The sequence below is a fragment of the Fukomys damarensis genome, unplaced genomic scaffold (genome assembly GCF_012274545.1).
Source record: "Fukomys damarensis isolate Sample0158 unplaced genomic scaffold, DMR_v1.0_HiC HiC_scaffold_34, whole genome shotgun sequence".
Classification (NCBI taxonomy): domain Eukaryota; kingdom Metazoa; phylum Chordata; class Mammalia; order Rodentia; family Bathyergidae; genus Fukomys; species Fukomys damarensis.
The window spans coordinates 18,546,251-18,561,795 of record NW_022900946.1 but is presented as its reverse complement, the minus strand read 5'-3'; the positions used below and the strand labels follow the sequence as shown (position 1 = coordinate 18,561,795).

The window sequence follows — 15,545 nt, the reverse complement described above, 5'->3', positions numbered from 1 at the left end:
CTCCTTTCTTGACGATGGGGAGGGAGCCATCAGTCCTTGAGAGTGGCTCAGAAGCCATCCTGCCTCAATTGCTCATTACCCAAGGCCAGCTAGAGGCCCCAGAAGCGCTCATAGCCACACGGGACAGAGGCTCCTGTGTCCAGAACCAGAAAGGGCTCTGACCTTGTTGGCCAAAGGTGACCAGGGAGCAGCTTTTTTGTATTACTCAGCTTCAGGTTTTTCCTCCATAAAATGGGAAAAACGAATCCTGCTATCTGGCTAAAGGTAGGACAGGTGGATTGAGTGGCTGCCAAAGACACCTGGATGGAGTTTAAAAGACAACTTTGGGGTTCAGGGACTGAACCATGGGTTCAGAGAAGTATCTGAATGCCCAGAAACAATCTGAGATCACTAGTGGGTAAGGCTGGCAGGCCAGCAGGAGTGTGTGAGGGCTTCCCCATGGATATCTGCTCCAGGAGAGTACGTGAGCTGCCCAGCTCTGGGGGCTCTGCAGTCACACGGCCACATATGCAGTAGTGCTAACGGAAGCTGCTTCTGGCCTGCAGGGCTTCTGTCCCTTTTTTTCTCCTGGTTCCCTGCTTGCCTGTTGTGCTTGGTTCTGCAAAACGGGTCTCTCCTACAAACAAAAAACTCAGTAATTTCACAGTGCAGAAGAGATCAAGGTCAGCATTTTAAGGACAGGGTGACTACACAGGGAGGGGCTCCCACTACTGGTCGCTCAGTGTGTGACCTCCGTCTCCTCACTGGCAACCAGCAGACGCACCTAACCGAGGACATGCCCCAAGCCGTCTAACAAGGCTGCTTTAAAAGGTCCAGGTTATGAAGGACAAGATATACCACAGACAGCGGGAGGCTCAGAAGGCCGGACAACTGAGTGCCACATGGTGGGCCAGGGACATGAAAGGGACATTAGGGAGGAGACTAGAAAAAAAAGTTCATAGTTCAATTGAAAAGGGGGGCAGTTTCCAGCCAAGCACAGTGACGCAAATCTGTGATAGCACTCTGGAAGGCTGAGGCAGGAGGACTGCAAATTCAGGGCTAGTCTTGCCAACTTAGTAGCTTTGTGAGAACTTATCTCAATTTTAAAAAAGGGCTGGGGATCTAGCTCAGTGTGAAGGCTATGGGTTCCATGCCTAGAATGGCAAACATTAAAAAAAAAAAAAAATACAAAGGAGGGTTCATTCTAGATTTCCGAGGTTTCTGGGAAACCCAGAGAGGTGCTAATGTCCCTCAGTGACGGGGTACATTCAGACATTTGCCTGTGACAGGCAGGGGGGAGCAGATTCCTGAGGTGTGAGAGATACCCGTGCCCTGGCCTTGACCTCATCCAGTGACAGAACCCAGTGGGCCCCAGAAATGGGTCCCTCAGCTCTGCCAGGCTGTGGGTCTCCTCCCCACAGGGCCACTCTGCTTTCTTCTCCTGGGGATGAGAAGAGGGCCTTAGGGCCCCAGAGCTGGGTTTGAGAGCTACGGACTGGAGCTGGGACAGGATGTATCTGGAGCAGAGCAACTGAAGTGGAGGGCCTGGGAGCCACACCCCCACCGGGTTCCCTGCTCTGCTGCCAGCTCCAATCTCTGCAGCCTGACTTGCTTTAGAGGTGGGGCCCAGCTCTGTAAGAGGCCAGCTGCAAAGCAAGGAGCTGGGACTTAGACCCTCATGTTGTGCGATGTTCAGGCATGGCCAAAGCAACCCAAGATCAGGGCAGAGGCCCCACAAGGACACTGACCAGAGAACCTAGGAACAGAGGCGGCAGCCTGGCTCAAACTGCATGGCAAAGAAGAGAACACAGGTGTCTGAGGCACTCACTCCCCACCTGCCAGGCCCCCTTTTGCTGTACCTGCGTGGCACCCCTGCCCCTTCTGTAACTGGAAGGCAGCAGAGTCCAGTCATTTCATACTCAGACCAAATTGTTGCCTGCTTGGATCCCTTCCTGTGATGCTGTAAGTCACTCAGCCTCTCTGAGCCTCAGTTTCCCCATCTGTAACACAGGAGTCAGTACAGTCTACTCACCGCAGAGCTAGGGTGGAGTGGCCAAGAAATCAGACAGAAAGCGCTGCCTCAAGAGGGAGCCAGGCTCTCCACCTTGGTCCAGACTCCATCCAGTGCCAGGGCTCCTTTTAGAGAGCAGATAAGGACCAGCAGCAACCTGGGCATGGCTGTGTAGACCTGTAATCCCACCACTCTGGGAGGCTGAGGCAGGAGGATTGCAAGTTAGAGCGCAACCTGGGCAACTTGGTGACTATTTTGAAATAAAAAAAACAAATAAAGGGCTGGGGATATAACTCAGTGTAAAGGCCCTGGGTTCAATCCCTAGCACTAGAAACAAAAGCAAAAGGATCCAGCAGTGAGGCCAGAGGTCAGAACCTGCTGTCAGAGAGCCTCTAAAAACAGACACTAGGCTACTCACAGCATTCATGCGGATCCTGGTACAAAACAAGACACACTGTGGTTCTGCCTTGTTTTCATCAGCAAGCTTGGGCCCTGGGAACTCACAAGTAACCTCTGACTGCAGCAGATGCTACACTTGTGTGCGAGGAAGGGGTTTGCTGGCAGCTCCCACACATAACCGCTCCAGCGAAGGAAGAGAGAGCGAGCGAGAGGGAGACTGGCCACAGGGTTTTGTGCTGCTTCAACCACAGAACCCTGAGAGCCATCGTGATGCCCACCTTCGTGTCCCATGCCCCCTCGCCTTGCAGCTGCCCCTTGGCCAAGGACACCACCTCACACCTGCGCTAGAAAACAGTCACCTACTCTCTATTCTGAGAGCATCTTGGGACAGATAAGTTTTCAGGCTGGACAACAGCGTGACCTGGTTGCCTGGCAGAAAGATCTGAGAGCTGTCAAAACCCACTACCACCCTCCCTGCTCCAGGACAGAGACAGGGCCCACCAAGACACAGAGAGGGTCAGCATTGGCCCCGGAGGGGGCTTGCAGGGCGGGGGTCGCCTGAAGCCCCCTTTGTGGCCATCAGCAAGCCCTGTCTGGGCTACGTTGTACTCTGGCCGGTTCTTCTGCCACTCGCCTGCAGGGGCACTGAGGCCACCGATGTAGGGCATAGAACAGAGGCTGTGAGGCTGATCCGAGCTGGGTGTGGGCTCAAAAGGGTCCTGGGTATCACTCTGCCTCAGCTTCCTCATCTGTGAGATGGGGCAAGAGTCGGCCCACCTTTGAGAGTTGAGACAATTTCTGAAGCGTCTTGGGTGCGGCTGGCTGGTTTTATCTGCCTCGTTTGTCATTGCAGCCCACAGTGCTACTGGCAGGGTTTTGTTCTGGGCCCAACACGCAGCAGCCTTGCCAACTGCTGCTGGCTGTCTCCACCCAGAGTGCCCATCCATCCATAAAGGGGCTCACTGTATCTGTCCTCACTGCAGCGTGACAGAAAGCTGTATCAGCAGGTGGGAATTGTCCCCGAAGTGGGGACTGGGTCCTGCATTGCTTTGAGGGCCTGACCAGCACTGCCTGATAGACACAGAATGTGAGCCACATGAGAAAAGCAAAAAGAAACAGATGAATTTTTTTGTTTGCGACAGGGTCTCACTATGTAGTTCAAGCTGGCCTTCAACTCACTATGTAACCCAGGCTGGCTCTGAACTCATAGTACTCTTCCTGCCTCAGCCTCCCAAGTGCTGGGATTGTAGGCATGTGCCACCATACCCAGTTAAATTTGGTGGGTGGGGTGGGCTACCTGCAATTGAACCCAGAATGTTAGCACTGAGCTATGTTCCCAGCCTTTAAAAATTTTTTGGGATCTCACTAAGTTGCTAAGTTTCACATGCTGGGCTCAAACTTGCAATCCTCCTGGCTCAGCTTCCAAGAATACCGCAGTGACAAGCGTATGCCACCATGCCTGACCTTGCACTTCATTTTTACATTTTACTTAACTTGAAATATCCAAAATATGATCACTTTGACAGGTACTCAAGAGAATGTGACTGGCCTGTTTTACACTCTGTTTCCACATTAAACCTTTGACACCTGGTACTCAGACACCTGGCACATCTCACAGGGCTAGAGCTCACCAAACAAGACAGCATCCCTCTCGACAATGCTGGGGGTCTCTGGACCTACTTGGTCTATGGCCCAGGAACCACAGCTCATTAGTTCTGCTACAGCAGTGATGGCGAACCTTTTAGAGCTCTCAATGATACAAACAGCCCACTGTGGCACCACTGTTGCACTAGAGTAAAGCCCAGAGCATGTGCCCGCCTCACCCAGGAGCTGGTGCCCAGGGACAGTCATTCCCTTTGATCCCTGCAATCCCCCAACAGGCCCACCCACACTGGCCAGACACCTGGCTCCTGGCTGTGCTCAATGGAGCACGGTGCCTGGGAGTGCAGTGTGAGGGCACGGAGACCACAGCCTGGCACACCTGTCCCAGGCCCCACAGGCTGCTGGGCAGACCTGGGGCTGCTTGGCCTGTTTCCCAGCTGTCCCATCTGTCACTTCCTCTCTGAGTGGTAACAGGCACAGGTCACAGCCCAGCAGCCTTGCAGAGGCCAGGTCTCTGCCATCGCACCCACCCCAGCTGTCCCTGCCTGTCCCAACTGTCTTTGCCCCTGGGTTACTGTGTGCAGAGATGAGGACTCGTGGGCTCTGTGCTTCCTCCCCTGCCACGGCCCCTGACTTCCCAGGCCTGAGTCAGTGCCCTCATTCTAGCCATGCTCACGTCTGTGGCTCCTCCTTTGGGGATTAACTCTGTCTCGGTGGGTGGGGGCGGGAGGGGGTATCTGCATTGGAATGTCTGGAATGCACAGGAGTGCACACCTCTTCCTGGGAACCCACCTCACCCTGCCCAGAGCCCTGGCCTCCTGCCAGCCTCCCTCTTCTACCTCCAGAGTCTCATTTGCCTCCGAGGCTGTGTGGGACCTCAGTGGCTCCCTGGGGTCATCCGGGTCGAGCAGGGCTCACCTTGGAGGCTGTAGGGCTCCACCTTCCTCTTTTCTGCCTGGTCCAGGGAGCAAAAGGTTCATGGCCTGCAGGGTATCTGTCCTGTCCCTGCCACCAAAGTGGTGCACAGAAGGACTTAGAAAACCATCAGTGAATGGAAACAACTAATACTGAGAGTATTACTAGGTGCCCCTGCCTGCTCTGCCCTTCTGTGTTGTGGTTTTTTGACATCTTGTAGCCCCAGGAAGGAAGCACCCAAATATTAGGTTATAAAATGCTACACAACAGGAAATCATCTTTTTGCGGGGTAGGGGCCTTCTGTAGCCTCTAATTCCCTGATTTGCATAGGCTTGGGGCTCAATAAAGAGGTGTTAAATTGAGCAAAAATTTTATAGCACATTAGCCATTCCTATATCCCCATTTTTTAGATGAAGATAATTGAGGGTCAGAGGGGTTAAGAAGCCTAGCCAAGAAAAAATGGTGCCAGGTACCACAACAGCAACAGAACTTTGCTGTTTTCTGGATATTATTCTCCCTGATTTGCATAGGCTTGGGGCTCAATAAAGAGGTGTTAAATTGAGCAAAAATTTTATAGCACATTAGCCATTCCTATATCCCCATTTTTTAGATGAAGATAATTGAGGGTCAGAGGGGTTAAGAAGCCTAGCCAAGAAAAAATGGTGCCAGGTACCACAACAGCAACAGAACTTTGCTGTTTTCTGGATATTATTCTTTTCTTTGGTTTTTTTTTATGGAATGTGCTGAATGTCTATAATTTTGTTCAGATGACTGCAGAACCTAGAAAAGCTGTTGCTGCTATTGATGCATAACATACTATTATTAGTCTTTATAAATATATATACACACACACACACACACACACACACACACACACATATATAAATTGAATTTTGGGAAACTTTAATGGTGCTGCCAACTTTGGAAAAAGTCATCCCAATTTACTGTGTTGACTTGGCATTGTACAGAAATGGACAACCATATTGGTCTAGAAATATTAATTTATTTTATTTATTTTTTTTCCATGTGTACAGGGGTAACACATCGTACTAAATGTGTAAGGTCATATCTACGTGGGTTTGATTACAGAAACTAATAAAGTATTCTCTAAATAATGAAAAAAAGAATAAGACTATAAGAGCGAGAAGCAATTTAAATATGTTCAGGGACCATTTTCATCTCCAGAATTAAGGATGATTTTAATGTTACATCATTGCCTTTTCTCTTTTACTTTCCTTTTTAGTTTTATTTTAGGATTCCGTATTTTTAATGTTCATACAGAGGTTTCTTTAACTGAAATACCGAATTGTTTCTTTGGTATGAAAAACTATAATAGTACACAGGATCCTAATGAGATAATTAATAATGTGAAATAGGAAGTAAAGGGCTAAAGGTGTAGGGAAGGGTGGGGGAAAGGTAATAAGGGAGAGGAAAAAAATATGAGAAACTGAAAAAATGGAAATAAAGTATTTATAAATGGGGAGGGGAGGAACGGGTGAAGGGAGGGCAGAACAAGGGGAAAAAATGAGAATCAAGACCTATTATGCAAAGGAACAGAATCCCAATGACGAATGTAATTGTATTGTATACCTAGATTGTACCAATAAACTCAATAAAAAGAAAAAAAAAAGAAGCCTAGCCAAAGTCACACAGCTGGGAAATGGTGGTGCCGAGAATCATACCCAAGCACCATAATCCAGGACAACCTTCTTGCTACAAGGGGACATTGATACCAATCTATCCCCCTGCCCCACTCACAGACACAGTGACGGGAGATACTGCGCGACCAGATGATAGGGTCACCCATTTACCACTCAGGGGAGGCACAGTGATTTACATCTTGGTCAGTACAATTAATCCCAGAAGCTGGGAAACAACCAGTGGTGGTAAACCAAGTCTGAGTCATGCTCCTAAGATGTGACCACAAGGGACTCCCTGCCTATCCCTCTGAACAGGCTTTTCAGTGGCAAGAAACTGCGCTGGGTGAACCTGGGCCACACCTACCCCCACTGCCTGACACAGTGCTCCTCCTAACACTCTGGCAAGCTAAGTGTCATAGGGCCTACTGCAGATGAGGACATCGAGGGCAACTTGCTGGCAGTCACGGGATTGGTAAATGCCCCAGAGGGTACCTTCAGTTACTGACGAATATATTTTCATTCCACCCCTCAACTCCTTGTCATCTCTCTGTCTCTTTATAGATCCTGGGAACAGCACCTTCTCCAATAACCAGCCCCCAGAGATATGAACTGTTGCCATGCAATAAAACATCTGCCCAATTGAAACCTACTTACTGAGTGCCAAGCTTATGCAAGTCTTGGAATTACAGGTTATAGAAGCCCTCCCTACCTCCCCACCTCCCCTCCCCCTGCAAACAAAGATGAGTAAGTTCTTATTGTCTAAAAGTTTACAGGTTAATAAGGAGAGTTGAGAAAAACACCCCAATGACTGCAATTAAGAAGATTCCCAATTACCTGGTCAGGGTATTTTTCTGCCATGCTTTCCCAATTCAGGCTTTATAACCTAACTTTAATTGTGAAAATATAGTTCAATAAAAATCACGAAAAGAGCAAAGAGGAAAAGAGAAAGCACCACAAACAGGACAATTTGGCAGAGATAGGTCTACTCAGTCATTATAATAAATGTGAATGAGTTAAACTTGTCTATAAAAGATGAAGACTCTCAGGTGTCAATACAGAAAACAACCCTCCCCAATTATATGCCATTAGAAGACACACTGGAAACTGCTACAGGAAGGCTGGGGGTAAAGGGATGGATGTACCAGCAAAATGCCACTGAAAGGGTAAAACACAATCCATGGGCCCCCAAGACAAGATGTCAAGGTAATAAATGTACCTATATGTTTGCTCCTCGCTGTGCAGGCCCTGCCTTGGGAAGTTCTGACTTAATTGGTTTGAGACAGGACTCAGATGTTGTGTTAAAGTCTCTGGGAGATTCAAATGTGCAGCCAGGGTTGAAAATGATGAAGCACAGCAAGCATTAATAGAGAGCTGCATTGGGCTGAGGATTTAGCTCAGTGATTCTGCCACCTGCCTCACAAGCGCAAGGTCTGGAGTTTGTTTCCCGGTACGAGAGAGAGAGAGAAAGAGAGAGAGAGAGAGAGAGAGAGAGAGAGAGAGAGAGAGAGAGAGATAGAGAGAGAGAGAGACAAAAAAAGAGAGAGAGAGAGAGAGAGAGAGAGAGAGAGAGAGAGAGCTGGATGAGGAGACTACTCCTGGGCTACTACAGGAAGGAAGTCTCATGAGAAAGCAGGACGTGGGCAGTGCCTAATACATACCAGACTGATTGGTCAATTGACCGATACTCTCCCTCCTGGAAACATCTACGGTAATTAGACAGTCAATTCCCCCACACCTCACTATTAATCCTGCAGAAGGAAATCTTAAACTGAGGTTGTTGGTGTAGTAATTCCAGCTTTGTTTTTGAGGCCTACTCTGCTTCCACCCAGGGAAGGCTGCCTGCCTCCTGACCTCTGGGCAGGGCCTAGGGCTCTCCTTACAGACACAAAAATGTTCAACCTGCTTCAGGTAATGCCAGAGCAGATCATGAACTTTTTTTAGTATTTAAACAGGGCTCAAACCAAACTCAGTGCCCTCAGGCACCCGGACACCACTTTGGATTAGAAACTAGTGGATAAGGTTACCAGCCTCTGTCGTTAAGCACCTACTAAGTGCTTGATGTTTTACCCAGTGTCACAGTCTTCTCACAGACCTGCACAGACCTCCAATGTGCAGATTTTCAACCCCTATTTATTGAGCACTTATGCACTAGAGGGATACATACCAGTGATAAGGAAAAGAGCCCACAGTGGGGGCAGGAATGTGGCACTAATAGCACTGTCAGGCTGCAGCTCCCAAGTCAAGGTCCTTCTCCTCTACCACAGGCCCTTTGTTTCTCCCATGGGCCTCAGCTTCCTCTCCATAACCTGGAGGTCTGCCAGCCTGTTTTAGGCTTGGGAAGAGTCAAGCTCCCTATCTAGGGCAGGAGCCCATTCAGCTCTTTGTGGCACAAATTCAGATCCTTCCTTCCACTTTCAACTGGAAACAAAAAGCCCCTATGGTCAAGATGGAGATTAAACTCCTGAAGGGTGTCAGCCCGGAATCTGAGCCTCAGCAGGCAGTGCGGCAGCACAGAGCTCCGCAAATCCTGATCTCCTGTGGCCTCACTGCCTTCCAAGCTCAGACAGCAGTGGTGCAGCAGCTGGCCAGCAAGTGGCAGGCAGGAGAGCAAGGAGGCTGGGCAGCCTGTTCCCAGCTGAACTTCCGGGGCAAGCCACCTAGACTTTCTGAGCCTCACCTGGAGACCATATGGGGTAGAATTTATTTAAAACAAGGGCTAGGATATAGCTCAGTGGAAGAGGGCTTGCCTTGTCCTCCTGGAAGCCCTCAGTTTGACCCGTAGCACTAGCAAAATCAAAACAGCTCTCCTGGCTGAGACCTCCTATTTGTACCTTCCCATCCAGAACCCTGCCATCCATTCTGGCTGCACAGGCCTGGAACTCTTTCCCCTCCCTTCTTTGACTGCAACCTGGACATGGAGATGCAGGCTTCCAGGCTCTCATGTGGGCTGTTTTCTCTCCCTGCTTCCCTTTTCCATTCCACCCTTCATTTTAAGAATGTAAAATCTATGATCTAGGCAAGCATGTGGAAAAGCACCGAAAAGAACTGGCCACCCCGTCCCTAACCCTTTGCACTAAGCTACACCCTAGCCCTTTTTATTTATTTTTTTGTTAACTTGTCCAAACTGGGTTCAAACTTGTGATCCTATTGCCTCAGCCTTGCAGAGTGCTGGGAATACAGGCATGCAGCTTTGATTCATATTTTCTTTCAAAAGAAATAAGATTTTTGTGCTTCATCCTTCTTGGGGGTTCCTAATTTTATTGATTTATTTAGGTATTGGGGATTGAACTTTAGTCCTTGTGCTTTCAAGGCAGGCAGTGGAACCACTGAGCTAAATCCCCAGCCCTTGGGGATTCCTAATTTTAGACATGCTGGTTTCTCCCTAAGCCTGGTTCATATTTTTAAATACATATCCAGGTTTGCATCCAGAAATGGCAGGTGGAATTGCTCTGTATGCACATTAAAAAAAATGTACGCAAACATCCATTTTGCATCCTTCACCTGGCTTAGTTTGCACAACATGATGCATTTTGGGTTGTGTACACACACGTATGTGTCCTCGATCTCATCCCCTCTGATTCCACCCACCACTCCTGCTGGTCCTGCAGCCCTGCCTAGATGTCTCACAGACTCTGGCCCCTCTAAACTCAGTACTTACCACTCCAATTGTTGCTGGTGGTGGTTTACTCAGCCCACACCCTGACTACCATCCTGCGCACAGATACCAGAAGGGGCGGGGCTTGCTGTTCAGGCTCTGGCGTTTCCTGCTGTAGACCAATTCCTCCAGGCCCACCATGCTGGTTCAGCTGGCCCAAGCGGGGTGCACACGCACCCTATTTGGAGGGGTGATAACGTTAGAGTCCTCCATGGTTTGCTCATCCACATCCACCTGTCCATCCATGTTTACAGCACATACTGCTCTCACCTAGCTCCAGGGCCAAACAGCCCATCTGGCCAGGAGAGTCAACTGGGGACTGAGTTTAGAGTGACAAAGGAGAAGGGAGACAATGGAATGGGTATCTGTCCCAGCAGAGAGGTCTGGGGAGGAAGGTATCTTCAGGAAGAGTGGCAAGAGAAGTGGGAACTTTAGACATTCTGGGCAGGAAAAAGAGCCCGGGTAAAGGCCCCATGGCTGCTGGAGCACTGTGGGGACAGGGGCAAGGGAGGCATTCATGTTGTGCAAGGCAGAAGCTCCAGGGCTGAGCAGCAAAGAGATCTGAGGCCAGTCACACAGCCAGGGATGCAGTCACCAAAAATTTCCAGGGCTGCTGCAGGGAGAGGGCGGGGATGCTGGAGTAGAAGTGGGAACAGGGAAGAGGTAGATGCAAGCATCCAGCATGAGGGTCACTTCTGACTGCTGGTGCTGGGGAAAGGAAAATGTGGGGACTCAGAGACAGGAGAGAGGGCAGGGTGAGTCTGAAGGCAGAAGGTGACCAAGGCCTCCCCAGGCTCAGGGAGCTGCAACACAGAGGACCCCTGTAGGGGCAAGGAGAACAAACCCAGGGGTCATTTCCTTCTCTCTGCTCCCAGGGCCCATGAGAGGGCCCGACAGCAGCCCAGAAAGGGGCACATGGCACAAGGGGGTACAGCTACACTCCGGGTATTCTGGGTCCCCCAAAACAGCCTCAGCCCCACCTGTGCTGCTGCCTGAGGGGTGTGAAGTATGCTGTGCCTCTCCCATAAGAGCTCCCTCTCTCCAAGTGATGGCCCTAGACAATGCCTCAAATGCCACTGTCATTCCCTCAGGCTGAACCCGGTCCTGTCCCGAGTTTACTTTATCTGGTCCTCTTCCTTCGGCCTAGAGAAGGGAGCAGATCTAGGGGAGGACAGTCTCCCACTGGGTTGGAGTCGTGAGCACAAGCCAAGGACTCCACCATCTGTCCAGGGGCAGCCCCAGGTACCCAGGGCCCCAGCGTGGGCCATTCGGGAGTCCAAGGTGGGTGCCTTCTGGCCCAGCCTCAGGGCCATCTTCTGGGCAACGAGACACAGCCGCCACCTGGCAGGTGCACCGTCAGAACACGATGCTTCAGCAGCCCACACAGTGGGTGCTGCAGAAGGGCTGGGCGGCTCACTCCGGCCCAGTCACTTGATGGACTGAAGAGGGTGGGCTTTGCTGATGGGTCCTCCTCTGAATTGCTCCCCTCTTCTGATCAGGGAGATCAAGTGTCTCCTACTTGAGCCCACTTTCTGGCCAGCTTGGGGCCTAGCAGCTGTCAATCTCAATAGGGTGTGATTGCTACTGGCTGACTACCATGATGTTTGGAGCCATTCTTGGAGCCAGGTCCAGGTCATATGGCTGGATCTACCCAGCAACTTCAATCACTACCCCAACTTCACAGATGGTGACACTGAGGCTCAGAGACATTGAGTGACTTGCCCAAGGACACTCAGCTCAGGAGATGATAAGCTGGGACTTGAACTCACACCTTGCTGTCATCAAACACTGTTCTTTACCACCAAGAGGCCTAGCGTAGCCCAGGCAGCTTCCTCTCCCCAGCCCCGGCAGCTTTACAGGTTCTTCCGTCAGCCCTAGACATTCCTGCAAGACCCTGTGTTGGGTGGGGTTGTGGGTGTGCTCAGGCTGCTGGGTGTTCACTGGGGAAGGTCTGGGTGGAGGAGCGGGATTAGCTCCATTCTGCAGATGGGGTTCAGCAAGGCCAAACACACATAGGACTAGGGGTGTGGCTCATTGTGAGACCACCTGTCTAGCACATTCGAGGCCCTGGTTTCCATCCCTACCACCGACATAACTAAAAATGTAAAAATCAAGCACAGAAATTCACCCTGACTCCAGAGGTGGATCTTAACCATTCCACCTAGACACCTCCCCTAGGAAGTCCTCTCTGATCTGGGCTCTGACCCTGACAGCTTTAGGGAATCGCTGGCCTGGTCTCTACATACCAACAGCCAAGTAACCACACCTGCGTTTAAGGGTAACTTCATCTTATGATGGCAAGAGACTCAGATGCAGGGAGGTGGTCAGCTTCTCCATATCTATCCTCACCCTCTGGGAATGTCACCCCCAGGGTTATGCCCCGCATAGTCCGCCCATCAGGGCATCGAGCTCACACCCAGGTGCACAGTAGGCACTTTATCTGTCAATAACATAATCACCACAACGAACATGTAATGAAACCTCCTATCGCCCCTTCCCTGTGTTATTTCACTGAATCTTCAGCGAATGCTACCAGGCAGGTGCTATGCCTAGGCGTCACCGTTCTGCAGGGAATAGAACAGAGGCTGAGAGGCCAACAACCCACCCCCCACCGCTTTGCACAGCCAGGAGGGTGGGAACAGATCTCCGCTAGGGCCTTCCTGCTGGGCTGGATGCTGTTCTCAGCAACCTGCACCATCAGGCCTGACCCTGTCATTAGCTCAGGTGTGAACACTAGCTCCCACACCTGTCATTAGGAACCAGGGCAACGAGAACAACGGGGTTCACACCCCGCCCAGGCCCTCCCCAGTTTCAGCTGCTAAAAGGCTGGCCAACAGGGAGGGGAAGGTCCCTCGGTGGCTCTGCTCATGCATCAACACTTGTGTGGTCTTAAACCCTTGACTCTCGGGCATAAAGTCCTGACTCAGGGCTCCTGGGTCCCCAGGCTCAGGAGGACACTCCTGGCCTAGGCACTTCCTGGGTGCTGGAGCTGCTTGTCCAGCAATCTAGAGTGGGAGACATTTATCACCTCCCCTGCTTTGCAGATGAGGAAACGGAAGCACAGAATCATTCTGTTGATATGGCAGAGCCAGAAGTGGATGTGACAGGCATGTGCTCCCAGGCCCCAAAGTTCCTACTCACCTCACCAAGCTGAACCTCATTACAAATCTCATCGACCCCCTAGATGATGGAGAAGCCCCTAGAAAACTTGCCTATAATCCTAGCACTGGGGGTGGGGGCAAGGCAGTACTGCAGCTTCAAGCCAGTCTGGGCAATTTAGTGAGGTCTTATCTCAAAAAATAAAGAGAGAGAGATGTACTCAGTGGGAGGGTCCTGGGTTCAAACCCTAGTACTTAAAAAAAAAGGAAAAGAAAAAACAGAACACCTATTTGTTTGGAGGGTGGTTTGTGGAAGCCAGTGACTACAGATTACTTAGAGCCACCGTTAACTTGTGATGTTTGCTACCCAGCTAGTAGGCACCAGGCAACACTCAAGAGATTCCTGTTGACAGATCAGGGCACGGGGTTGCTCCACCCCACAGATGGGGTTCATAAACTAGGCTCTGAGCTAGGAGATCACAAGGGAACTCCTGGTCCCTACTAAGGGCTGTGACAGGGATCATGCTTACTGCTAAGGTGACAGCAAGGTCAGACCCCACACAGCATTTCACCCATCCTGAGGGGATGGGTGTGGAAATGCTTTCTGGAGGAAAAAAACTCAAACTCTAAACCCAGAGATCTGGGGCCAAGGACAGTGGGTGGCTGCCTCCACCGGCTTGGAGGCTGCAGGACCCCGTGTTCTTGCCCCCAGGCTCTGGAAAGGATGGGAGGCCTTCCTTCCTCTCCTCCCCTCCCCACTGGGTGGAGGGGAGGCAGAGAGGCCTGGCCTGTGGCCTGGTGTGTTGGATCTGCATCCTGGAGGGGGGTAGGGGGTGGAGGCAGAACATCACAGTTGTGTGGGGCTGGCACAGAGCATGTGATTGTGCAATGCCCTGGAGAACTGCACAGGGACTGGACCAGACCCTGGCTGGGCCTCCAGTGCCAGCTGGACCTGCCATGGAGGAAAGAGCCCAGCCCAATCTCTGGGGTTGTGAAAGACAGGGTGGGGAAGTCTCAAAGAGGGGGAGAAGCGTCTTTAGCTACCAACAGCCCCAACTTGAGACATGGACTGGTTTGGGATCCCAGAGCAGCAGAGCTTCTTCGAGGGCTGAAACTCAGGGGAAGACAGTGCCCATACTCCAGTGGGAGTGCCCAGGTCCCAGGGCACCAGTCCAGAAGGTGGGCTGGGCTGGGCTGGTCTGCAGGAGCACAAGGAAACCCTGAACCATGTCTCCAGCCTTCCTGTGGCCTGGGGTGTGGGTGTGGGGAGCCGATGGAGGAAGCAGTGGGGGCCTCCTATCTAGGTGTAGCTTGAGGTGGAAACTCCTGGCCTGGTCCCCACCTGCCTGGAGTTCCATGAAGGGAACCCTCAGCGTTTTCCCAGTGGTGTAGGGGTGGGGGTGAGAGGGCAAGACAAGGGGCTGAAGTCTTGCCCCCCTTTCAATCTCAGCATCTCCACGAGGCTCCCCCAAACCGGTTATTAAGTGAACACATCAGGCTTATCAACACGGCCGTGGGCTGCTCTCAGTGCAAACACATCAAGACATGTCCTTCCCTTCCCCGGCCGCCCTGGGAACCCGCGACTCAGACACCGCCAGTTTCGGAGCCAGGGAGTGGGGGTGGGGAGAGCCACACCTCTGAGAAATCCCGACCCCACCCAGCAGCCCCGCAGAACGCACCATCCTGGAGGCAGGGGGTGCTTTCCCTGCCCCCCCCCCCCACTGCCACCGCCTCTGGGCGTGGCTGGAGAGCAGAGAGGCCGGAGCCCGGCAGCAGGTGGCCCTCACCTCTCAATTCAATGCCGGAGCACCTGCGCGCTCTCCAAAGCGCCTTCCCAGGCCCCAGTGTCTCCCAGACCGGGTCCCCTCTCCCAGCCTAAGGGAGACCCTGGGACCCAGAAGTGTTCTGTACCCCCAACTCAGTTCCCCGCTGTCTCAACCCCCAGGTAACGTTCCTTAGGTGCCAGGGTCCCCCGGCCATACTTGGATGCCCGCTGTGGACGACCGCAGCCAGCGCGTCCCCGACTCCGGGGTCAGTTTCTGCCCCCTGCAGCCCCTAAAGCCTCTGGCGATGTTCTCCGGCCCGCGGCGCCCCCTCACCTTCGGGTCTGCACCTTGGGGCTGTATTTGCCCTTGTTTCTCTTCCTGAAGAGCGAGTTCATGGTGGGGCGCGGGCGGCGGGGAACAAGTGAGCGGGAGGCACGCGAGCCCCGAGTGCGGGCAGCCGCGGCGCAGGACACTACTCGC

General features: G+C 51.9%; 1 protein-coding gene across 1 annotated transcript in view; it reads right to left on the bottom strand.

The window, feature by feature from the left end:
• The window catches only part of Ppl (periplakin), a 45,492-nt gene extending 29,953 nt beyond the window's left edge, over positions 1 to 15,539 (bottom strand). Inside the window, exon 1 of the mRNA XM_010644134.3 lies at positions 15,399 to 15,539. Coding sequence (XP_010642436.1) covers positions 15,399 to 15,460 — 62 coding nt within the window. The 5' untranslated portion in view covers positions 15,461 to 15,539. The remainder of the gene's footprint in view (positions 1 to 15,398) is intronic.
• Positions 15,540 to 15,545: the final 6 nt, after the last annotated feature.